This window comes from Sinocyclocheilus grahami, unplaced genomic scaffold (genome assembly GCF_001515645.1).
Source record: "Sinocyclocheilus grahami isolate Dianchi unplaced genomic scaffold, SAMN03320097.WGS_v1.1 scaffold85.1, whole genome shotgun sequence".
NCBI lineage: Eukaryota > Metazoa > Chordata > Actinopteri > Cypriniformes > Cyprinidae > Sinocyclocheilus > Sinocyclocheilus grahami.
The window spans coordinates 526,942-550,578 of NW_015505264.1; the positions used below are offsets into that span (position 1 = coordinate 526,942).

Sequence of the window (23,637 nt, forward strand, 5' to 3'; positions counted from 1 at the left end):
TGTCGCATAAGTTTTGGTGTATCGCAAAAAAACAGCTTGAGCTGTTTCCATACATAATTTCACCTATTGCGTAAATTATACAGACTAGTAGCCTGTTCTTCATCCATTTGAAACAAAACTTTATTATATATCCTATTATTAAATTGTATAGGCCTGCATAAAATTGTTTTTAACAAGTGTCATGAGTTGTTTTTGTTTTACTGTTTTTTGTACTTTGTTATAGACTATTTAGATACTTGATCATCAAGCATTATTCATAAATAGGTGCAGTTGTATTAGCCTATCATTATTTTTCTGATTAACTTTTAGAGGAAATGTTCATTTTATTTCTCCTAACCAACAACCGACGGTCGTTAAGCCATTATTAATCGACAACATTATTTTAAATTACAATTAAATTAAATTTTAATTTATACGTGGCTGTGACCCAATAAAAATACCTAAATTTGATTTCCAGGGATTCATTTTATACACGCAAAAAGCAGCATAAACAACAGAACGTGAGGATTCATATGGTCATGTCACGCACCTAAAGCGCTTCTGCGAATGCAGAAAAACATAAAAAAAGCTATAAAAGAAATAAACAGGCCTATATGCGAAATATATTTTTCTAAATAATAAATGAACAAAACGAAAGGAAAAAAAATGTGCAACAATTAGCAGCCTAAATGCAGAATTTCAGCTCATTTTTGTGATGAGCTTTTGAGAAAGCGGCATCCTGTTTGTTTCCTTTATTTTACAAAAGCACAATGTTTTGTTTTTATTGTGAATATACACAAATAAAGGAATATTTAGAATAGTTTTGAATAATGTCTTACTCTCATATGACCTCAAATGAAGGAGTATATTAACACCGTGTCTAGATGGTGTAAGTTGTTTCCAAAAAAAAAAAACAAGTGATCGTGCCAGCACCTCACTCGCACAGTTAAGCATTACTAACTGGACTGCGACGTGAAGTATCGATATAGAATTTATGCGTTAAAGTTAAACGGAAAAAGATAATGTCGATACCTGAGAAATTTGATCGATAAATGGCATTTCCATCAGCTATATTGGTAAAAATTTTGAAGCGCTAAATATTTTTTCGTAAAAAATCCTTGGATGGAAATCTAGTGATACAAAAAAAAAGTTTATTAAGCACCAAAGCAGCATATTGGAATGATTTCTGAAGAATCATGTGTCACTAAAGACTGGAGGAATGGCTGCTGAAAATCCAGCTTTGCCATCACAGGAATAAATGTAATTTTAAAATATATTACAATAGAAAGATGTTTTTTTAAATTGTACAAATATTAAAAAATATTACTAAATGTTTTAAATGCAACCTTGGTGAGACTTTTCAAATACGGTAAAAAAAATCTTATTGACTTCATGAATATATACATCTAAACACACACACACACACATATATTAGTGGTGTCAAATGATTAATCGCGATTAATCACATACATAATAAAAGTTTTTGTTTACATAATATATGTGTGCGTACTGTGTATATTTATTATGTATATATAAATGCACACAAATGCATGTATATATTTTGAAAATATCTATATGTATTTACATGCATATATGTATATTCATATAATTTATATTATTTATAAATATATTTAATATATAAACATAACATATTTTAAATATACATAACATACTTAAATATATATATATATATATATATATATATATATTTATATATGTGTGTGTTTATATATACATAAAAAATATACACAGTACACACATATTATGTAAACAAAAACTTTTATTTTGAATGCAATTAATCATTTGACAGCAATTACAGATAGATAGATAGATAGATAGATAGATAGATAGATAGATAGAAAGATAGGACATACTGATTATAATATACATAGACAAAATTAATGTGTGTACTGTCATTTTTTACACACAATTTTATCTTGAATGAATGAGAGAAAGGATGCAAGGTCAGAGAGACAGCGAGCGATGGAGTGGGGGGGAGGAGAGAGTGAGAGAAACAGGGGGCTGATGGTTGGAGTCAGGACTAATTACTTGCAGGCAAGATGCAGTGGGGAGGACGGGGTCACTAACTTTACCCTGACACCTGGACGCCTCAGTCTTCAATGGCCTGCCGTCTAATCAGAAGTGAAGGGATTCAGGGCCCAGCGCTCTTTCGGAGATGATAGCTAATGACAAGGGTGTTGGATGCGCAGCCACACACGTCACACTATTGCAGTCTCATCACAAGTGTAACCCAGTGGAAGTATCCGCATGTGAGAGATCCATCCGTATTATCACACATTAATAATAACACTAGTCTGCTGTTGTACTGCTTGAGGCAATTAGTTAATTGCTGCTTTATCAGAGCTCTATGCTGCCTGTCTTTGTGACGTCCTCCAAGCTTTGACAATGCCTTGTTTCCCCTAATGCCCTGTGACAGAGAGCATTGTACTATCTCCTATGGTTAGTGTCAGTGGAGTCACCACACAATGAGGAAGCCGCACAGCAATTTTCCTCTCCCTGTTTGAATTAAGACCAGATCAAGTCTCTGTAGGCTGTCAGCTAACACCTTTAGTGGTCATGTGTACTGTACATTCACTAAAACACGGCCCCTTTAGTCGCCTGCTCACTATGCGGGGCTTATTAGCATTGTTCGGCATGAACAAAAGAGGGCCTACTTTTTCAAGCGTATGTAAATCGAAACTGTCATGCTTTCGAAAGGTATCACATTCCTGGATGCTTACTACCTGTCACGGCCACTAACGAAATAAATAAAAAGTGTGATAAATAAAATAGTCATAGTTTCCCTATGGTGTGAAATAATACATTAGTATGCAAAGAACACGTCCCTCGGACTTTAAATAAGCGTAATATTTTAAAGTCAGGTATGTTAATGCGAATAATCATTGCAATTTCTGCTAATTTGAACTGTCAGTGGCCACAACAGCCTGTGAAAACATGAGGTAACAATTTAGCTTTTGTATCACTCCTTTCCGAAGGAGGATCTCGTTGAAAGAAAAACAACCGGGGACACTGGTTCTAAAACATGTCTTTTCAAAAGCACTAACTGGCTATTTTCGAAAATAATTTTGGGCTTTCTGCTCACAGAAACCGCAGAATAATTATGATAGCATTGGACGGAATTATTCAGAAATGACTCAATCTTGAGTGCCTGCCATCTGAAAAATGGTTTTGGGCTTTTCTGGTAAAATCACTGCTCTTTGCAGAAATAATAACACACATACGCATAACTGACTTATTATGACATGAAAAAAAATATTATTCGAGCATCGAGCATTGTCTCCATTTAATGATACAGCAATATAAACTCGGGGTCGGACTATGGATCTCCTGAGACAATTTATGTCCATCAACAAAAAGCCTCTCTTGGTGAAGATCGTGTTTCACGAGGGATGGCCTATTTTCTGTGAAAAAGCATTCCTTTGCCATCATTGCCATGGCACTTCTTACTGTAGAAATGATTTTTGCACCAAAAACTTAGTAATTTTACAAACAATACTGATAATCTCCCTGATCTGCTGTTGTTCTATCTTTTTGGGAATTCGTTTTTTATAAAACTTTCCTCAGGTACGATAGCAGGAGAGTGAAAAAACACCGCAGGCTTGTGTTCCTGCAGCCTGGCCCGTCTCCGTCTAATCACAGTGGAATGTGGCCGCCTCTGCGCCTCCTGCTTTGTGTAAGGAATCAAAGGGAGAATGGATGGCCTTGCATTAGTACATCACCCATGGCTAACAGAATGATGAGACCGATTTGGCTGTATGTCATATCTTTTACTTCACTGCTTTCCCATTTTAGTTTATGTAATGGCTACAAATTATGGCCACAAACCCTGGAAACACTGTCTAGGGATGCGATCTTGAAAAGTAACTGTTATAATTGCTTGTGTGTCCTCAAAGTAGAAAAAAAATAACCTAAACCCTTAAAATATCTTGTCATGGCGCTGAAATGCAGGCGGATGAGAATGCGGCCACAGGGAAAAACAAAGAGCAGCTTTGAGGATCGCATTCAGAGGGTAACCGAACAAAGCACACAGTCCTCTTCATATACTTGCGTCAGGCTAAAACAAAACGCGTCTTTCTTTCTCTCTTTTTTTATGCCAATCTATATCAGAAAGAGACAGAGAGCATGTCCATTAGAGCATGTTGTTGGCCTACAGCTGGCATGAAAATGGTTCTCACTGCATTGGTGGTAATTTGGCCCTGGTTGCAAACCTCCTGAAGCATTATCACTCAGAAGAAACAAAAGAGTGGGACATGCGGGGCTCTCTCAGCTCCCATCCGGCAGCAGCATTTAAAGACATGTTCATCTCCAAAGTCAGCTAGGCCTTTTGTTTAAGCCCCTGCCAGACAAAAGTCTCCTCTTCTTGCCTAGTTTTAATACACATGGAAGGAGGGGGGTCAGTGTGGCGGGGGAGACTCTCAGAAATAATTACCTCCATAAGATCCCATCTCCTCTCCGAGAGCCACAACAAAATGGAGAAGCAACCCAAGGATGCAAAAAAGCCCTTTATGCATCAACAAGCCCATCAGGCGTTTTACAGGCCAAGCTACAAGGCAGAGAAATAGGTCCCACTCCACACGCATGCAATTATAGTGCTTTCTTCTTTTGTCTTTCTTTAAGGGCTAAAATACATGCGAACACACACAAGTGCGCACACACACAAAGACATTGTTGCTGTTATTTTACCTTTTTATCACAAAAATTAATGTTAAATATAACGCAAATATAATGCAAAAGAGAGTCATACAATAGATAAAATATTTATACAAATAGCCTTACTTAAGCTATCGATTTAGCTTTATGAGAAAATTCCAAGCAGTAGTTATTCCAGAACGGAAATCAGCTATGTAAATATCATTTAGAAGCGAATAAACAAAACCCTGTCGCGTTTTGCACGTTCTTACGTATCCCACATCTGTGTAAAATATGAGTTTGCAGGAGCCACATATACGCCGCACTGTTATTTACAAATGAGGGGCACCACTTCAAAAACATGCTTAACCACACAACCCCACTGCCTTTCCAAATTCTCAGCTTCATGATGTTTACCTTGTGTAAATGATGAGCCTTCTGGGTCCCGAGCGCAGGGAATTACAGTCGCCCTGGGAGACTTGGCAGTCTGATTCTCAGGGAGGATGGGCTCATATAGTCTCTTTAGGAGGGTATTTTACTGTTAGTGCACTGCGAGAGATCTGCCATACTTGGTCTCGTTTGGCTAATTTAGCACGTTGGGCCCGTAGAGGTCGGATTCATTATCACGCACCGCAGCAATCGTGCCACTAAAACCAGAATATACGACTTGTCTCCCTGACATACGCATCGCAAGTCTAAACTGTGTGCAAGGCCATGTTTTAATGCTTTGCGTTTATCAACAAAAACAACGCTGGTGAATTTCTGCAGCGCAAACCCTTTTCGGCATTCTTTTGTAGTCTAATTAAACAATAAGCAGTCGGATATATGGCCCTCATGCTACGGCATGGCTGTAGTTTGCTGAGTGTGGCTTTTGGCACTAATGCATTTCTCCTTTATTTAACCACCGTAAGCACCACAAAATCTCCCCTTAATTACGTCTTAAAAATGGCATCAAAATTGTTTAACGAAATCCATTCACATGTACATGAAGTCAATGGCATTCTAACCTTTATTCCCAAATGGTTTTATAATTATTTGGCGAGTTTCCACAGAGCTGCTTTTAAAAGAAAGATACAGGTCAGCAGTTAAATAAATCTTTTTTTTTTCTTCTCTCCCTCTCTTCATGAAACTGACTAATGACCAGAAAATGCTAAACTAAGGAGTTATACCCACGAAAACCTACCGGCCCTCTTTAACATAGAGCTGTAATTCAGCGAGGGCTGAAATGTTGCTTACTCCAGGACCTTTTCTCTGGAGCAGAGACACAAATTATTACCATCACATACATGCAGGCACCCGGCCCGTTCCTGAGAATGCAGTGTGTACTGTGTCACGGGGAGGGCAGACTCCACCCGGCCCTGCCAATTTATCCTCCCCTCCCTCCTGCGCTGGCATTTGGATAACTTTTTATTTATTTATTTACAGCTTACACTTGCCAGTTGGAACAATTAACAAAAATAAGTTGCGATTTATCTTGTGCCAGCGATCCATTTCCTTAACCTCACCAGTGTTGGGCCTGTTTGAAAGCACTTCAAACATTAGGATTACAGGGTTAAATTACCTGAATAATCTCTCTCCTACTAAGATCTGGAGCTGTAAAAAAAAAAAAGTTCACCGGCACCCTCTAACTCTCCCTACACGCTGCGCTTTAGGCTCGAACCTATTAAAGCTAGTTACTCTTTAACTGAAACAAGCGTAGTTGTGTATAATCAAAACATTAGCTGCTCTAGAGTCCGCCTAGAGTGCCAAAAAACAACGACAAAGGGTTTATCTTTTCCGTAATGTACTCTGTCTGCAATCCGCCCACCTTGTCTGCTTGGTCTGACGTTCGAACAAGTGGAAAAAAAAACTACGGTCGTTAAACGGCAAGCATAAATTCTGAATGAGTCTGTTAGTTTATACACATTAGCACTGTTCTGAAGGACTGGGGTAAATATAAAAGCCATGAGCTATAGCTGGAAACGCTAGGAGGGAAAGGTGAGACTTGGGAATAACCTTTGAATTTGAATATGCTGTAAAGAAATACACATGATATGGTGTTTACTAGTGGCGGTCCAAAAATAAAGCAGTCCGTGGGATACAAATGTTTTTCTGGTACTTTAAGCACAAATAATGTTAACATCAATATATTCACATGCAAAGACAGAAAGTTAGAGAAGTGAGGCTGTGTGTGTGTATGTGCAACAGAGGTAGGTTGTCTTTCTAAAAGCAAAATATTGATTTATCTAACTGGTCCTTTGGTGCACCCCGACTCCGAAGCACCTTTGATCCAGATATAATTAATGCCAAATGTAAAACACACTTGTTTATTTCCAATATGGGTAGTTTTGGAGCTGAAGTTTCACATATGGTTCTCCGTTTAATCCCATCTGGTTCTGGAGTTCATATACAGTGGGTACGGAAAGTATTCAGACTCCCTTAAATTTTTCACTCTTTGTTATGACACTTTGGGGAACAGAGATTAATTCAGCTTTGGAATGTCATTGAAAACGTGTTAGTTGTTTCCTTCGGCCAGGTCAGGCAAAGCAAAAACAAGTTAAGCGTTCATTTGGTCGTGTGGCATTAATGTGGGCATTATTATACATTGGACCCTAATTCACTCTTATGTTTTAAATTACAGGTCCCTCTCAAATAAAACTATTAATCTTTTTCTTTTTCTTTTTTTTGGTGTGTCTCTGAATGTTTTTCAGTCCTGTTACACTTATTAGCTTCTGGCAGCTCCAAAACTTTTAAATGAAAGACAAATTGCTTTGGTCATGAGAAAGGAAATTAAAGCTCACTCCAGGGGGAAAAATTTCACTGTGAGATCCTCCTAAGGTAGAGTTTCATAACCTTCTGCATGCCTGCTAAAGATGTCACTGCGTACAGGGCCGAGTGTGGTACTGATATAAAAAGACGGTCCGTAATGGGAACAACAAGTTAATTTTAGGGAGATTAGGCAGCTGGCATGTTTTACATCTGGAGAAGAGGTGCTCCAGGTTTGGGTTTGAGTGAGGAGGTATACGCTAGGGGAGTAGGCTAAAAGGTGCACTCACCAGATTCGTTCGGAGGGCAGTCCTTGACGAAGAAAATATCAGCGAGGTTGTCTTCATCGGGAGGAAGGCCCTGCTGGTGCAGCTGCAGCTTGTGGAGGCCTTCGCTCTGCTGGTGCTTGACCGACCGGAGATGCTGCAGCAGGTTCAGCTTGGCTTGGCTGGAGTAGTCGCACAACGCGCAGTAGTAGTAGCAGGACTCCGAGTTACATGCACTCTCTTGTTTTTGCAAGTGCTGCAGGAGGGGAGGAGGTGTGAGCACAGATGGAAAGAGAGGGAGAGAGAGAGAGAGAGAAGGGGAAAAAGTCATTAGGGGCTATACGCTTCACATGAAATTACAGCCATCATTTGTTTCACAGGCTGAGACAGCACCTACATGAAACAGATACTTCCTTTCCCCCATAATAATCTCTCGACATGAAATGCATTCCTTCCAGCTTTGTCCCAAACATAAATACTGATAACAAAGAGAGATTGTCAAAGCCGAGTGCTTTAGAGGGGCTGCCGATGAGGAAAGACAGACAAGGGAGAGCGAGCGAGGTGCAGAGGGAGAGACGAGCCAACACGTCTCCGCCTGGCATCGCGTAATCCGGGACATACGTAATTTACCGCGACAAAAAGTCCAGCTTAACATTAAGTCTGGACTGTGCAACTTTAGAAAGGGATAAGGGGATGAAAGAAGATGGGATCTGGTGGGGGTAATTTACTATCTGTGCAGCGATAAAGATAAGAAAACAAATCTACCAGGCCCTGGCCATAAAACTACCAAAGGTCTGCGGCTTCATTCGGTAGGAGAGAAGCACCTCGGCTTCCATCCTGCTCATAAAGGCCTTTCGGAGGGCTGTGAAACAGTTTAAACACACACACACACACGCAAGTTCAGGTTTATGTAGTCTAAATATTCACATGCTGCTTTGTGTGTGTATAGAGAGGCGTTTGAAGGCCTGTGGTGCATTAGCGGACGAGAGTGGAAGCTAAACCCCCGCGTGGCCTCTCTCTCTCTTCTCCACTGACACAAAGACCCCTGTTACTCAGGCCCCACTGTATGTGTGTGTGTGAGAATCGCACAGTGATTTTACTGCCACCATGTCGTTAATGTTTTGAAGGAAGATTCTAACATTTTAAAAACTTTTTAAATTTAAATGACAAACATTTGCTAAATTCTATTAATCCATAAATCTGTTTTTTTTTTAAATAACTTTTTTAAATAAGCTTTAATATGCACACACAAAAAAGTGTTAAGATTAAGTGTAAAGATTAAGAGGAAATCCTGGCTACTTTCTCATGCTAATTCCGCCACTATTTACAGCTATTAAACTGCACCTAAATGCTTTATTTCTCTTGGCGTTCTGGCTTCCAATGGGTCAACTGGTACGAATAAGGTGAACTGCCTCCTTCCCCCTCTGCTTCTAACAAAACCCAAACTGGATTGGTCTTTTTAGGGACAAGCACGCACGCACACACACTGAGCTGGTGGGGCTTCCTAAGCTTGTTAATTCTGACAAGAGACTCCAAGCAGAGGCTAGACACAGAAGGAGAGAGAAAGTATTTAAAACAGTGCTTTGTAGGCGAAATCCGAACTGTCCAGCTTTGCGTATTGTTCTATTCAGCTCTAATGTGTTTCAAACAGCAGGGCTCCTGCATTCAGCCCTGCCTGACAATTATGCACTTTAATTTGGGCTAAAGTTTTGCATTAAAATTGTGCAGCAGTGCACCATGCAAGGCCATAGTAGGCCTGCCCTCCACCTAACACACATACAAAGCCCCCAGTCCTGCAAACAGTCCCTCCTCCCTCCCCATTCCCCAGGCAGGCCAAGCATATCAAGTGTGCCTACAGTACTCCCAGACTAATGAACAATGCGTAAAAACAAAAGGCCGAGTGAGGCCTCCATTATCTGATCTTCCGCTAAAACACAAAACCGGCCCTCTACGAGCCTGAAGGAAGTACCGGCGTGCCTGCAGGTGTGAGCCGGCTAAAAGAAAACCCTTTTGACAAAACGGATTCTTGGACTATCAGGGATTAGAGTCATGGCACCAGTGGTAGCACACATCTTTTCTTTCATAAACTCGGCAGAATTTTCTCACGAGTCTGCAAGGCCGTGCTCCGTAAGGGGCTCTCTGTGGCCATTGAAACGTCTTAAGCTTTAATTAAGTTGAAGTTGTCAGAGGAAAGCCTTTTTGGCACAGATTCAGGGTCATTAATTACAGCTATCTTTGTTTCTTTCCAGAGGGAAGCCCTTCGAAGACATGCAGGGCTACTTGTATGAACTGCCTCCCTGTAAACAGACTCGAACCCGGCTTAACTGGCACATAAACCTCCCGAAGGGTCCTGCGACTTTAGGACAGCCGCTACATGTAGCGGTTTAGGCCTCTTCTGTGTGGAAATTTAGAGGAGAATGTGCTCAACCTTTCCCAAAAAACAAAATGAGATCAATCTAATTCCTCATTTAGAACCAGATGTCTATGGAACCTCTGCATCATAAATTCATCTTAGGTAGTCATACGGTTAGTGAAACAAAAGACACGATGTTCCATTTAGACTTAAGATGGTTTCTGGGAAAAACAGCAATATAATTAGTTTTCTCTGCATGATGACTAAACCTCATTAGGATGAATAACTATCGCTAATAAACAAGCATTTGCTCAAGGGCTATTGGCTAGCTATTGTCGCATTCATATCCTCATATTGCATTTATGTGCATCTTATCCTGAGTTGTAGCCCCTTTTAGCAGATTCCATTACTAATATTTTCATACTAATATGAAATAGATTTCTGTTGCATGTGAACGAGGCTGACCACACATCTTAAATTATTCTGAATCAAAATCGCAGCCGAGTATCCATTTTTATGGTCCCAATAAAATACAATGCAAACAGACATGCCTAACGTTTAAAGGCCGAAAGAGTGCGTAACTCTAGAAAATATTAATTTATTCACTATCAGCATTCCTGCTTTGTTTGCTCAAGACCTATATTGAAATAGAGTATTTTTCTTCCTTCTTTTATAGACCCCTGTGGCACCGGTGCAAGCTGTTCAGAGACTTGAGCCTGGGGTTTCTGATTTATGAGGTTTAAGCTTACCATTTTTAGTACTGCCAGACTCACAAAGCCGTTATATACTACCTGCAAAGTTCAAAATGTTTGTGGCATCCCATAGCAAATTCTGCCCACCGAAAAGTCAGGATGCTTCTAGCAAAGAAAAGAAGGACTATTTATTTCTAAAATAAATAAATAAAAAGAATAAGACTTTGGCTTCTCTCACCTCGACTTGGTTTAGCAGAAAGCTGTAGGATAAATTGCACGGTGGTTCTGTCAAGCGCTAAGAAAATCTCTGAAACTGCTCCAAGTGCTGTTGTTGTGGGTGGCGAAGAGGCTATCTATGACAATATAGCGGCGCGCTCTCGCCTTTGATGGGTAATTGTTCTAGATTAGCATTTGGCAAACAACCAAGAGTCGAAAACCCCACGGGGTCCAATCATTTTAGCTAACTTATCGTTCCGGGGTTCCCCTCGGCATGCCAAAGAGCACATCCAGCCAAACAGGATCCCTGGCACTGGGGTCTGAGGAGGAACACCCACCTCTTACTCTCTCTGGGCTCTCAGGACCTAATCAAGCATGAGCTGGGCGACTCTAAAGCAAAGACGCCATCATACCGTGCTGCCAAAACAATGCAAATCAAAGCACCAGGGCCTCCCCATCACCTGTCAAACTAGGCCCCAATTCCCAGAGAGCGTGTTTTTTCCCTAACCTGACGAGACTTATTTATTTATGCTGACTTCAATGATTACAAAACACCTCTCATTGCCTTCCCCTCTGCCCGTCTGCTGTTGGCAGTAGGAGACTGGTTTCATTTGTACTGCCTGCAGTGACAAAACAGACTCATTAGTGGCATTCAGAATATGGATAAGGGTTGTTTGAGACTGGATGTTTATTCACTCCGTTCTACTTGGATGACAAGACTCCTTCAGACAAGAAAAAAAAAAAAAAAAGAAGGGTTAAAAAAATTGTTCCTAAACAAACAAATTAGTGCATTAAAACGTTTTTTTTTTTAGGTCATTAGTGAAGGAAAAAATCCAACAAAAAGAAAACATGTTTAAAATAATATTGGTTTTTCAAAATTTTTTAATAAATCCTAACAGCGCTTTTTTTTCTTCAATTCTTGTTTGTATGCTTTCGAAGAGGAACTGGTTTCCGGACCCCGAGCGAAAAAAAAAGAGAATAAACAAAAGCTTGTTTTGTTCCTCAAAGCATTTTAAACACATTTCAGCCTTACTTGGAGACTGGCCAGGTATACGATTCCATCAATGCTGACACCGTCCAAACACATGTTACCAGTAACCGCTATTCAGCCCGGAGACATAAATGTAATGTTATATCATGGGTACCGGAGGAGTTGGCAACCTGAGCGAAATTCTTCTGCGAGAGGTATGCCCCCTACAATCCATTCAGAGATTGCGCACAAGGCCACCGTCTTTTCCGCTACAGGCACAAAACAAGAGCGAAAAACCATCTCTTTTCTACTTTCCCTCTCCCCTACTTCAACAAATCCCAAGGAATGCATCAAAGAGCCCCAAATTACCTCCCCCATTTATTTTTTTCCTCCGAATCCGTCTGGTTCATCATATGTAATTATGGCTTAGGACATTCCGCCAGCGCATGGCTGTATGGTTAGCTGCTTAGGTCATATAATAATAATAATCATCCTTGCAAATGGATGCCAAGTTAAATAAGTGAATTAGCACAATGTGTCTTTCAGCAGCACACTCTTGTCTGAGGTGGCTTGTGGAGACACAGTAAAGAGAGCGGGACACACCCCAGGGTCCCTCCAAAATGACTAAACCCACAACTGCTGTAGCGTCCGTCCACAACCTTTCATTTACTGTAATCGCTTTGGACCGGACAGGGCGAAATACGCCCCATTTTCCCAAGGACACTGGTTCTGCAAAGCTACAATGTACTGTGACTACTGCAGTTCGCAATCAGGCCTTCAATAAGTCAATGCAGTCTGTGCCATTACTTTGGAACAGTTCATGTAAATGTTGGCCAGCCAAGCGTGGTCCAAACAGAAATCCACCAAAAACACATAAATCTGCGAATTGACAGCCGGTTTGCGGAAAGTCTTAAAAGAACTTCTGTTTGTTTCTTTGGAAATATTGTTTTTTCTTCTCATGTACATTTACATTCATATTAATCATGTCAAAGTCTGACTGTGAGTGTTTTACCAGCATTTTAATATGTGGATTGATCTGCGACGCAATATTTCATTGATTGCTGTAAGTGCCAATTCCTGTCGGCTCACTATTAAAGCAAACAGCGCGCAGGGCTTTGGGAACCAATCATGCCACGGCTTCATACGTTTCTTGCTGAACGGTAAACAGATGAAGAAGGACGCGTGAAGAGAAATATTTCCATGTGGTGCTGATGTTGTTGATCTGGCATATATCATTAGGCCTACAATACTGTTCCTTTGACAGAAGGAAATGAACGAAAAACTTTAAGACACTACAGGGTTCATGCAACAGTATTCCTAAATCGCATGCTCTTCCCACTGGTTCACTGGACTTTCAAACTCTGTCGAGGGTCAAACAGAGGTCCTGACGCAGAAGAACAATGTGGGTTAACTGGCACCTTGAATACACAAAAACGAAAGTCACAATGCTCATATTTCAAAGATTTTCAGCATAGTGAGCTACCTCTGTAGACAGGACTACACATTTATAATGTTCAAGAATGCTGTCTAGGTAGGTTTTTGAAACAAATCCAGAGACTCTGGTGATGACACCCTGTTGTTGCTGATTGGAAGCCAGGTAAATTAACCTCTTGTCTATATAATAGAATCACTGGACTTAAACATGAAGCAGGAGCAATGGAAAATTCCATTTGCATATCACCTCTCACCTCTGTAGTTGATATGGAAGATTAAGAACTAGTCCTTAATCTTCACTCATCTAATCCTTCCCACTGCTAAGACAGGCACGAGTGTTCGTCTGCTCCTCAAATTGCCTTAAAAGAAAGCAAACTCCCTATGAAAATGGAGGTGTATTTATATTATGGTGATTTAAAATCTGTCGCCTGGACACTTCTCTCCCATTAAATCCACTGACCTTACCATTACCCTTAAAAGCTTTGCCTGTCTCCATCAGAAGGTGAAAAAGACCAGAGGCTCCTCCACCATCATCTCCATGCCACACTATTACGAAAAATGTGCTTTTCTGCAATTGAGCATAGTAGTAAGCCTAAAATCGGGCTTCTCAATGAGTCAAAACTAGTAGTTCAACGGATCACAAATCTCACGGTTCGGATAACATTACGGGTTTTTGACCCACGAATCGGATCATTTTCAAGAATCACTCAGCAAGAAAAGAAAAATATTTCAATTTAACTTGCTTTCCATTTATTACTTAAAGCGAAGTACTTCTTTGATACCACAGCAAATACTACTAGATTAACTAAGAAAGATTAAACATGTTTAAAGAGACACGAGAATAATATGTTACAAATAAAATAAGGTTGGTAGTATTCAAATACAGAAAAGTAATAATTAGGGAAAATAACACTGCATAGTGTTCACTGTATAAATTAAATATAGATTTTTATCACAGCTGTTTTGTTGTTTGATGATCATTCATGACAGCAGCAGTATTTATAGGCCACTGACCCTTTAAGACCTGATGCACGAATCCGATAAAATTATACACATCACATCCGATTTTTTCTCAGCTATTTTCATTCACTTGAGACATAACTGACTGCGTTTACCTGAATGATTGTCGAAAATTATTGTCATAATTTTATGTGTATGTGTCTGTTCAAGAGGATTCAGAAGAGGATTCAGTTCGGTGTTCGCGCGCCATCTGAAACACATGTGCGCGCTTCATGTGTGTGCAGCTGTGCGCGTAGAGAACAGCGCACGAGTAACGAATCAAGTTCCCTTTCGCCTTTTCTCTCTGGAATTGTTTAAAATTCGCTTGCTTGTGTAAATATGAACAAATGATAAACGTTTACTCTATTATGGTTAAATTTTGCAATTAATCTGTGGATCACATGCATGCCAAACCGTGGGGCTTGGTCTGTACGGATCACGGATCAACTACGATCCGTTTAACCACTAGTCAAAACCTCGTCTAAGTCGCATAACTTTATTTTGAGTAAAACTTTTGTGACATGTCTCACTAGAGACTGACTAAATACAATACATCATGTACAGCTAATAGTAAAAAAATTATTTTAATAGTATACACGTTTAATAATTAATGGAGAACATACAAGGTTAAAATAATTTACATGGTTTATATACAAGTGATATGTGAATATATATAATTAAATACAACAATAAATAAAATATTTAAAGAAATGCTGGTGTCAAATCCATAAAACCATGTGAATAATTTGAAAATACAGTACAGTTTGCCATATTTTTTGGGTTAAGCTGTGCCAGCGGCTCGGCTAATAGTGACAGTAAGCCTCGCCTTAAAACAGGATATACTGTACGGTTACAAACATTTAGAAAATTGTTTAACTACAATAAAATTATTCTGTATATTACACCGTATGAACAATGCGCAATGAAATAAGTAAAAATTTTCACATATTGAAACCCTCCCCCTACATCTCAGCATAGTTTTCAATGCAAACAAAGAGTTATGAGCTCATAGTCTCAGGTGGGAAGCACAGGAAAGGATGATCCATGCGTGTGACCCTCTGCCGGTACGGTACGAGACTGTGGCATTCCGACTAATTATGATGCATGGTCTACGGGCTGAAATCTTTCCTTTAAAACGAGCCCATGCAAAGATGAGAAAATCTCCCACCTCGTGTATCTGATAAGAGCGGAATGAGCTCCGGCTCACCGCTGCGTGCTTTCCCTATTCATACTTTTAAACATTAAACCCTTTCATGTTCCATCTGCCTTCTCCCCTTCCACAACAACATAGAGGAGGGTCCCTGATTTGCATCCTATTATAGGAGGGAGGGAAAGAGGGAGGGAGGAAGAGAGCGCAGGGATCATGGAGAGGAGCTTGTTTAAAGAGCCCTGCCTCTTGCTTTGCTGCTCTCACTCCTCAATGGGAGCACTTCTTAGCCCAATGCTTTGCATATTGCCTACGAAGATCTTCAGGAGTCGAGCCTGTAGGGGTGAACGCTTTTAACCTGTGCAGTATCAAAAGAGTCGAAGTAAATAACACCTTACCCACCCACTAACCCACACATCAAGAGCCGGCAGGGATATATTAAGAACCTTAAATACATACAGACAAATATAAATGTTCTAGTGCTTCTAATGCACATAAACACATCAATTCAAACTGCGGTATTGTAAGCTGATACAACTGATACAGTTAATGCCTCAACCACAGTTTATGCAGTTACAACCCATAAAAGGAAAGCCATTGTTTTTTCGCTGAAAAGCCCTAGCCATAGCTTGCATTCCACGGTCCACTCGACATACCACTGGCCACTTTGAAGATTACTGAAATGTTTGCCTTTGTTCTCTGAGAATCACAAAAACCAAGCAGCCTTCTTTTCAAACACACTGTACCTTTAGGTGAACAATTAAGCTTGGCGGCATTCATTAAAGCATGATATTAAGGGGAAACTTAGGTGAGCATTCAAACGCTGAAAAAATTGTAATTACAGTACACTGCATTAAACAAAAAGGCCATCCGTCTCTCACGGAAAGTCTTTTAACAATTATAAAAATGATAATTCGACGGGTTAATTTAACTAAATGTGGAAAAAATCATGGGTGTAATCCCAAACAAGTGAGTTTGACTTCTATCAGATCTATTTCAAAGCATTAAGGATTACTAGTAGCAGTCTAATCCTGCTGAACCTAAGGGGAGGTAAATTGTATTGTGTTGGAAATCCTGGCCAGGAAAGAACAGGAGGTTAAATGAGTTCTTTGCTCTGTAATCGAATATCACACTCTACTTATCTATTCAGTGAGCACCTAATGTTTAAAATCAATTACTTGAGGAATGCTTTCTTGCATTCAGGTCTGTCAATGTGAGCAAAAACTGCCACCCATGACTGCTGCTCTGTCTTCACTCGGGCATCCGGCTCTTATTAAACGACACGCGTCAATATTGATCTTAATTCCAATCTTTTCTGCAAACTCTCTCTCTCTTTGCCGTTAATTGTTGACCGACCTAATAATCTTCGGGACGATTCTTCTTTTTTTAAACATGCAGCCTGCATGTAGCTACTTAAAATAACTGGGAAAATAAAGGTTAGCGGTGGAAGAAAAATCTCAGCTGAGTTACAGAGGAGACCTCAGGGGAACGTGTGATGTTCAGGCATACATTTATTGTCCAATAATGCTTTCCAGACAAAGTCATATGTTTGCTCTCCGTCTGTGTCTGGAGAGTTAAAACAAAGCTAATTACCTTCAGACAGCTATTTCACCAAGAATATCATATTATTGCAATTCAAGTCCTTCCACGGCTGGCCTTATCAGAGAACTGTGAGTCATCCTTTGTTAAGCTGGGCCCAAATCCCATGAGAAATGGACGGGTGGAGGGGGCGAGTGAAAAAAGGAGGATGGAAAAAAAGAGAAAAGAACGAGAAAAAGAAAGGAAAGGGCTAAAAATGACAAACTCCTGCCACTCTTTGTTCTTGGGAGTGCCACGCTCCCCTTCAGGGCTCGGTAAGTCTTATTTCCCCTGTTATGGTTCCCATACCTGTCAGCCTCAATAGCCTTCACAGTGCCTGCACAGAGACAAATGGCCTGACCTGGCCGGCCTCTCTGACCCAGGGCCAACAGGAAGATCACATCTGGTAATTAATATCAAGAGCATCCTCATATGGCGGCCCCCCACTCATCTCGCAAGACGGACAGAAAAGAAAACAGCAAAGCAGGAAAGAACCAAACAGAGAGGGGTGTCTGGGGCGCCACACTTTAACACAATGCTTTAAGTTGTCCGTCAGCAAACGTTAGTCCTGTGGGGCCGGTGTGGAGATGACCATCTGCTTACGAGCTGGGAGGGCATGATGGGAGAAATACCTATTAATATCTATGAGGATTAATGACAGCAGGGCCTAGCTGAAGCCTGGGCTTTGTGTTTGCACCCACACTCGTCTGTCTGTATGCTTTAATTATACCCCCTCCCCCTCGCGCCCTCCCCTGAAAGATTCCCATTGTAATCTGTGTGCAGGTGAAAGACGAGAGCGTCTGAATAATCTGGCCCCGCTGTCGGGTCAGAGCTGGAGGCTGAGAGAGTGCTGACATACTTTTATGCCTGCAGAGAGTAAGTGGATAAACGGACGCATTTGTGAGCCTGTGGTTATGTTTGCGTTTGGAAAGTAAAGCGAGGGCTTGTGTAAGGCCTTTTGGACCTGCGCAAAGTCCTCTGGTACTGTGGCGCATATTGACAAACAGCTGAGACCGAGCAATGTCTGCTTTTCTGGGATTTTTTTTTTTTCTCATATCCTCCCAGGTTTGGATGCTTTCTAGGGGCATCGTGTCTAATCATGAAGACAGCATGAGAATAAATGCAAAAAATACTGTTAAACAAACCAAATCTATAAAAATGCAGTATTTTAAAGCACTTGAAATTTTCTTTAAAGTGGTCATATAATGCTACTAAAAAGAACATTATTTTGTGTATTTGGTGTAATGAAATGTGTTTATGAGTTAAAGTTCAAAAACCACATTATTTTCCACATACTGTACATTATTGTTTCTCCTCTATGCCCCGCCTTTCTGAAACGCGTACATTTTTACAAAGCTCATCGGTCTGAAAAAGCGAGGTGTGCTCTGATTGGCCAGCTATCCAGTGCGTTGTGATTGGCCGAATTCCTCAAGCATGTGACGGAAATGTTACGTCCCTTACCATATTGTGATGCCTGCGGCAACCATATGTGATGACCCCGGGCTGGACTCCGCTTCGTCCACGGTGAAAGCCGATCCGGCGATCGACAGTGCCAAGTTTAAGTATTTCCTCAGCAACCAGCACGGATCAGCTCCAGGCATGATGACATCGTCCTCTTTTGGAAGGCCAAACAAAGTAGTTTCGCTTTCACACCGAAGCACACAGCGCCTTCACGACATGGCGGCGGCGGCAACAATACTACAGCGAGAATAAAAGTTACGCCTTCTTTCTTTGCGTGAAGATGTGGGAAGAGTTGCATAACGCCGCCCAAATAGTGACGTAGATATGTGAGGGCATGTTAAAACGAGCCGTTTTAGGTAGGCGTGGTTGACTCTTAACTTTTATAAAGAATATCTCTTTGGATTTGAGACTTTAGTCTTTGCAACTTTACAGATCTTCTTTATGCACCAAAAGCTTGTAACACTCCAAAGAGAAAGGAAAAATTGAAATCGCATCATATGACCCCTTTAATGGAACACAAAAAAATGTTTTGGACCCCACTGACTTTTATATTGACAAATTGATATTGATATTGACAAAATCAGCTGATACATTCTTCAAAATATCTTGTTTTGTGCGTGTGTGTATGTGTTTCAATGTTCTGCAGAAGAAAGTAAGTCATACAGGTTTGAAATTACATGAGAATGAGTAAATGTCAGAATTTAAATTTTTGGTGCTCACTGGTCTGTATTTATTAAAAATAGATGTGGAAAAAAGCCCCAAAATAAAACACAATGTGTGCTAAGGGACAACACCAATGATGATGATGATGCTATATGAAGGCGCATGCAAAACAGATCCTTCTCGTTCCTCTATAGCACAATGGCTTTTTATGCAAATACCCTCAACTCAATCTCCTGTCCATTTTACCATCAGATCGGGGGAAATGACAATAATTTGAGCTGCATATATATGGGGCATTTGATTTTCAAATGAGAAGGAGTGAGGCTGACCTTCAGTAATGAATATGCTGTAATATAATGTGCCCATCAACCGGCAGCCATCTTGGTTTAGAAAGATAGAGCAAAAGGCAGAGAGAAAAAAGGGGGGAAATGAGGAGGAAATACTGACCTTCTGGATGAGAATAAAAGAGAAAAAAAAACCCGTCAAAATGGGGTTGGGAAAAGTCTTTGATAAATCTGAAATTCCAGTCTCCTCACTCCCGCATTCTCTCCTCCTCCCTCTTTTCTCTGCTCCCCCCATTTAATTTCCCTTCTCATTTCCCTGCCCCGACCAATGGTGTTGCCATCCGTATCATGGATAATGAGATGGGCTATCTGCCTCTCCCTGGGGACAAGGCCACGGAAAGCCAGTCGCTTCGGCTCCATCTCCCCGCCTGCCTCCGCCAGAGAGAGGTGCATTATGTGTGCCACGGCCCCTGTGGCTCAAAACGGGGAGAAAGGAGATGAGGAGAGGAAAAAAAAGAGAGGAGGAAAATACAAATATGGAAATGGAGCCTTGGACTCCAGACAGAAAATTCTGCTTGACTGATGACGGATGCTCGGGGAGGGGGGTGGCTGCTGTAATTAAGCAGTTCATAGCTCCTGACGCGCAACTGGGGGATACATACTGGACATCCTTATGTGCTGCACACAAGCCTCCGGAGAGAGGAAGTAGAGAGTGAAGGAAATAGACAAACAGAGGGGGAGGGAAAAAGAGTGTGAGATACAAGAGAGAAGAACATGGCGAGGACCACCTGGTGAACAGGTGCGGGTCGGTATCTGGCTTTCCCCCTGCTTCCAACACACTGACCATGAACATTCTTGGCTTCAAATGACCCAAGTGCCCAGTGCAAATCGGCTCTTTGGAGCAACACACATTTCTCACCGTTTCTTAATCAAGCGTTACGCCACCTTTGAAAGGCCTTGACAGATTTACGCTCGACTACATCTGCGTTTATTTGAGTGGTTATTAACGATAATTGTATAACGACAATATATCATTACTGTAAGCTAATGCCAAATACTAAGAGGTCAAGAATGTGCATTGTATTTATTTTAACAGCCGAATTACTTCATAACAGTGAAAAAAAATCCAAGGCTGTTTTAGGTGTGGGCTTGGGAGTTTTAAAACCACCTAGCCTTTCACAAAAAAAAAAAAATTAAACATTGCACTGCTAATGTAATTGAGGCCTTTTTTAATGTCTGGAAAATCTGAACTTCCCTCCTCGAAAAAAAAAATCGTAGGTACAAAGCTGCAATAAAAATACTGAATATGCTTTTTGTTTGTATCCTCAATCATTTTGGGCTATAAAGATACTTTGTGTTCCGGGGCTCATATGGAAAGGTCATCAATACTTTGTTCTTTAGCGCACTACCCTTTCACCTTTGAACATAAAAGACGAGGTGTTTTTCTGGTCAAATAAAGAAACCTCTTTTTCTTTTTTCCCAACATTTACTACCAAATATACATGAGCAAAACGGCCCGGTTCCTGCCAAAAGCATTAGAAGCCGCATCTGTAGAACAGATTTCCCTCTCACTGAATAAAGGTGGGGGCACAAGGAGATGAGAGAGCCAGAGCGAACCCCCTCACCCCCTGTGTGTCAAATGGACACCCTTCTCTCGCCATCAAAATTCAGCCCCATCACCTGTTCTAACACTTCTTAAAGTGTGAGCCAATAAAACTAATGTTTTTTTTTTTTACCTCAACAATTACTTCTAATTAAAACCATACAAACTACAGATTTCATTAGATTACATGTCTCTCCATTTGACTAGATCACTCACTTCCAATCTTCAAAAGGAAAAACACAATTGTCATGCTGGTTCAACATTAAAATTGACATATCGGGAGAATGTTCTACATAGCCACCTGCTGTTCTAAAAAAGGAAGTGTAAATGTTAAAGATGCTGCTAAAGATGCTCCTCGGCTCTAAAAATTCAGGTAAACTCTAATTAAACATTTCAGGATAAACACAAACAATCATGTCAATAATCAGGCAGTGATCCAACCACACGTGCACGTGAAGAAACAAATCTACTCCTAGACTTACTAAGATCATAGCTAAGCTAGACCTTTCTCTTCCTCTAATCTCCAATCTATTTGTCTTTCGATGTGATCCGAAATGCTCTCTGTTGCCATGGAGCCTTTTTATTTGCTTAGAGAATTAGCCAAGCCCCCTGACCCCCCACCCCTTTCTAAACTGCTAAGGATTTCAAAACATTCCCATGGACTGCGTCTTTAATGCCAGGCCTCCAAATACCACATGCGATTCTTTCAGCCCTTTATTTGCCTCATGCTGACTTCACCCATTGGAGGATTTGCTCTTTGTTGTTTAGTTACTTGCTCTGTATTTCTAACACTGTCTGAATACATTAATAACACGAAGCAGCTCAAAATCCCATTTCCTAAACAAAACCAAAAAAAGTACTAGAAACTCACCATTTCTTATTCTCAAAAGGCCTTTTTCAGCATTCGGTTCTAACTTAACTCTTTTTCAGGAGGTTCTCGGTGTGAAAGTGACAGTAGATGTATTTTCCTTTTAAAAACCCTTTTTGAATGACTATGTGTGTAATTGGGTCAGAGTAATGAATTGTTCGCATTATTGCTATCATTACAAGACTGCCAATTTTGTTTGCAGTCTAGCCATTGTCAGCTGCTAAATTCACTTTTCTAAATATACAGCTGAGTCCGGCTTACGAGCACACGCAAGTCAAAAGTGACTAATGCTGGTCAATAGATCCTCATTAAGTTAATACAGTTTATCCAGAGGAGTCCACTAATGTGTCTGGGATGTGATGCTGGTCTATGATTTCAGGATGTTAGTATTATTGTTTCAGGCAATCACACAAGTCCAGTAAGTCAACACCCAAATGCACTTAAGAACAGGATGAGGCTGCAGTGGCCTCTGTTCAACCCCCACCGATGTGGATCAGTTATCTGCCTTAGGCCTTGAGCAAAACAGTCAAATATAACCCGCAAATCAGAAAGGGAACATCTGAAACATCAAAAGGTAATTTGTATGTTAACAAAACTAGTAAAACACAGGGCGATCTAAAAAATAATCTTAATGTTTTCCTTTTCTTATGGGAGCATGTTGACAAGCATACAGTCACGTGTTCAAAATTTGTCAGCTGTTCACATGATGTTTGTTGTTATACACTGGCTGATGGGGCAGCTTTCCTCAGAGGTGAAAATTCAGTGAAACGCTACAACAGCGGCCAACTGTTAAAAATATTGATATTTCTGGCATAAATTCAATTAGGTTTGATTTCTGAAAGGCATCATGTAAACAGGCTGACTGGCATATTCCTGTCTTTGCAGGAAAGAGAGCAGAGGAAACTGGGAAAAGGGCGAGCATGGAAGGCCAAAACAAATTTAAAGCTGGACTAATGACATCTGACATCATAAAAAAAAAAACAAGGTGCTAGAAAACAAATGTTCAGTGTTTGTATTCTCCTGACCATGGCCTGACTCTTTCAAATACAGTGATAAAATAGATATAATGCAATGAAAAGTTAAACAAAACAAAGTAAATATTAACCCATGTGACACAGAGAACACACAGAACTAGGACAGTGGGTCATGACACAGTTCAACACAAAGTAAAGCATGGCTGACCTTGTAGACCTTCAGCGCAGCTTCGTGCCTCTGGTTGGTCGCATGCAGTCTCAGCTTCTCCACACTGTTGCTGTAGTAGTCGCAGGCGTTACACTTCAGGTGCACGGGGTTGCCGATGGCAATGCACTTGAGACGCCACTGGTTGGCTTTGCCACCTTCCTTGATGTGGGCCACCAGCTGATACTTCTGCATGTGCTTGTCGGTCTTGCAGTGGAGCTGGAAATTGGCCTTGAGCTGCGTGTTGTAGTTGCACAGCTTGCACTGGTAGACGTCTCCCATCACGGCCCTCCACTCCTCTTCCGGAAGCGATCGCTCTGCCGCCACGTGCCCGCTGAGCGCCTCCAGGCTGTCAGAGCTGAATTTGTTGCACACCGCGCACTGGAAGAGCTTCAGCAGCGGGTCGTTGATGCAAGGTGACAGCTCCCCAGCAGAGAGAACGGACAGGTCATCACCCATTAGCTGACCACTCGCAAGACGCAGCTCCACAGGCAGCTCATTATTTACTGCAGGGAGAGAGAGAGAGAGAGAGAGAGAGAGAGAGAGAGAG

The 23,637-nt window shown here is 40.9% G+C and overlaps 1 protein-coding gene across 4 annotated transcripts in view; it reads right to left on the reverse strand.

The window, feature by feature from the left end:
* Positions 1-23,637, reverse strand: part of LOC107586695 (zinc finger homeobox protein 4-like) — a 77,764-nt gene that overhangs the window by 31,417 nt on the left and 22,710 nt on the right. For all 4 annotated transcript variants that reach the window (XM_016274145.1, XM_016274147.1, XM_016274144.1 and 1 more), the window contains exons 3-4: positions 23,091-23,593; positions 7,665-7,896 (exon numbers count right to left, since the gene is read on the reverse strand). In XM_016274145.1, the coding sequence (XP_016129631.1) occupies positions 7,665-7,896; positions 23,091-23,593 (735 nt within the window). The remainder of the gene's footprint in view (positions 1-7,664; positions 7,897-23,090; positions 23,594-23,637) is intronic.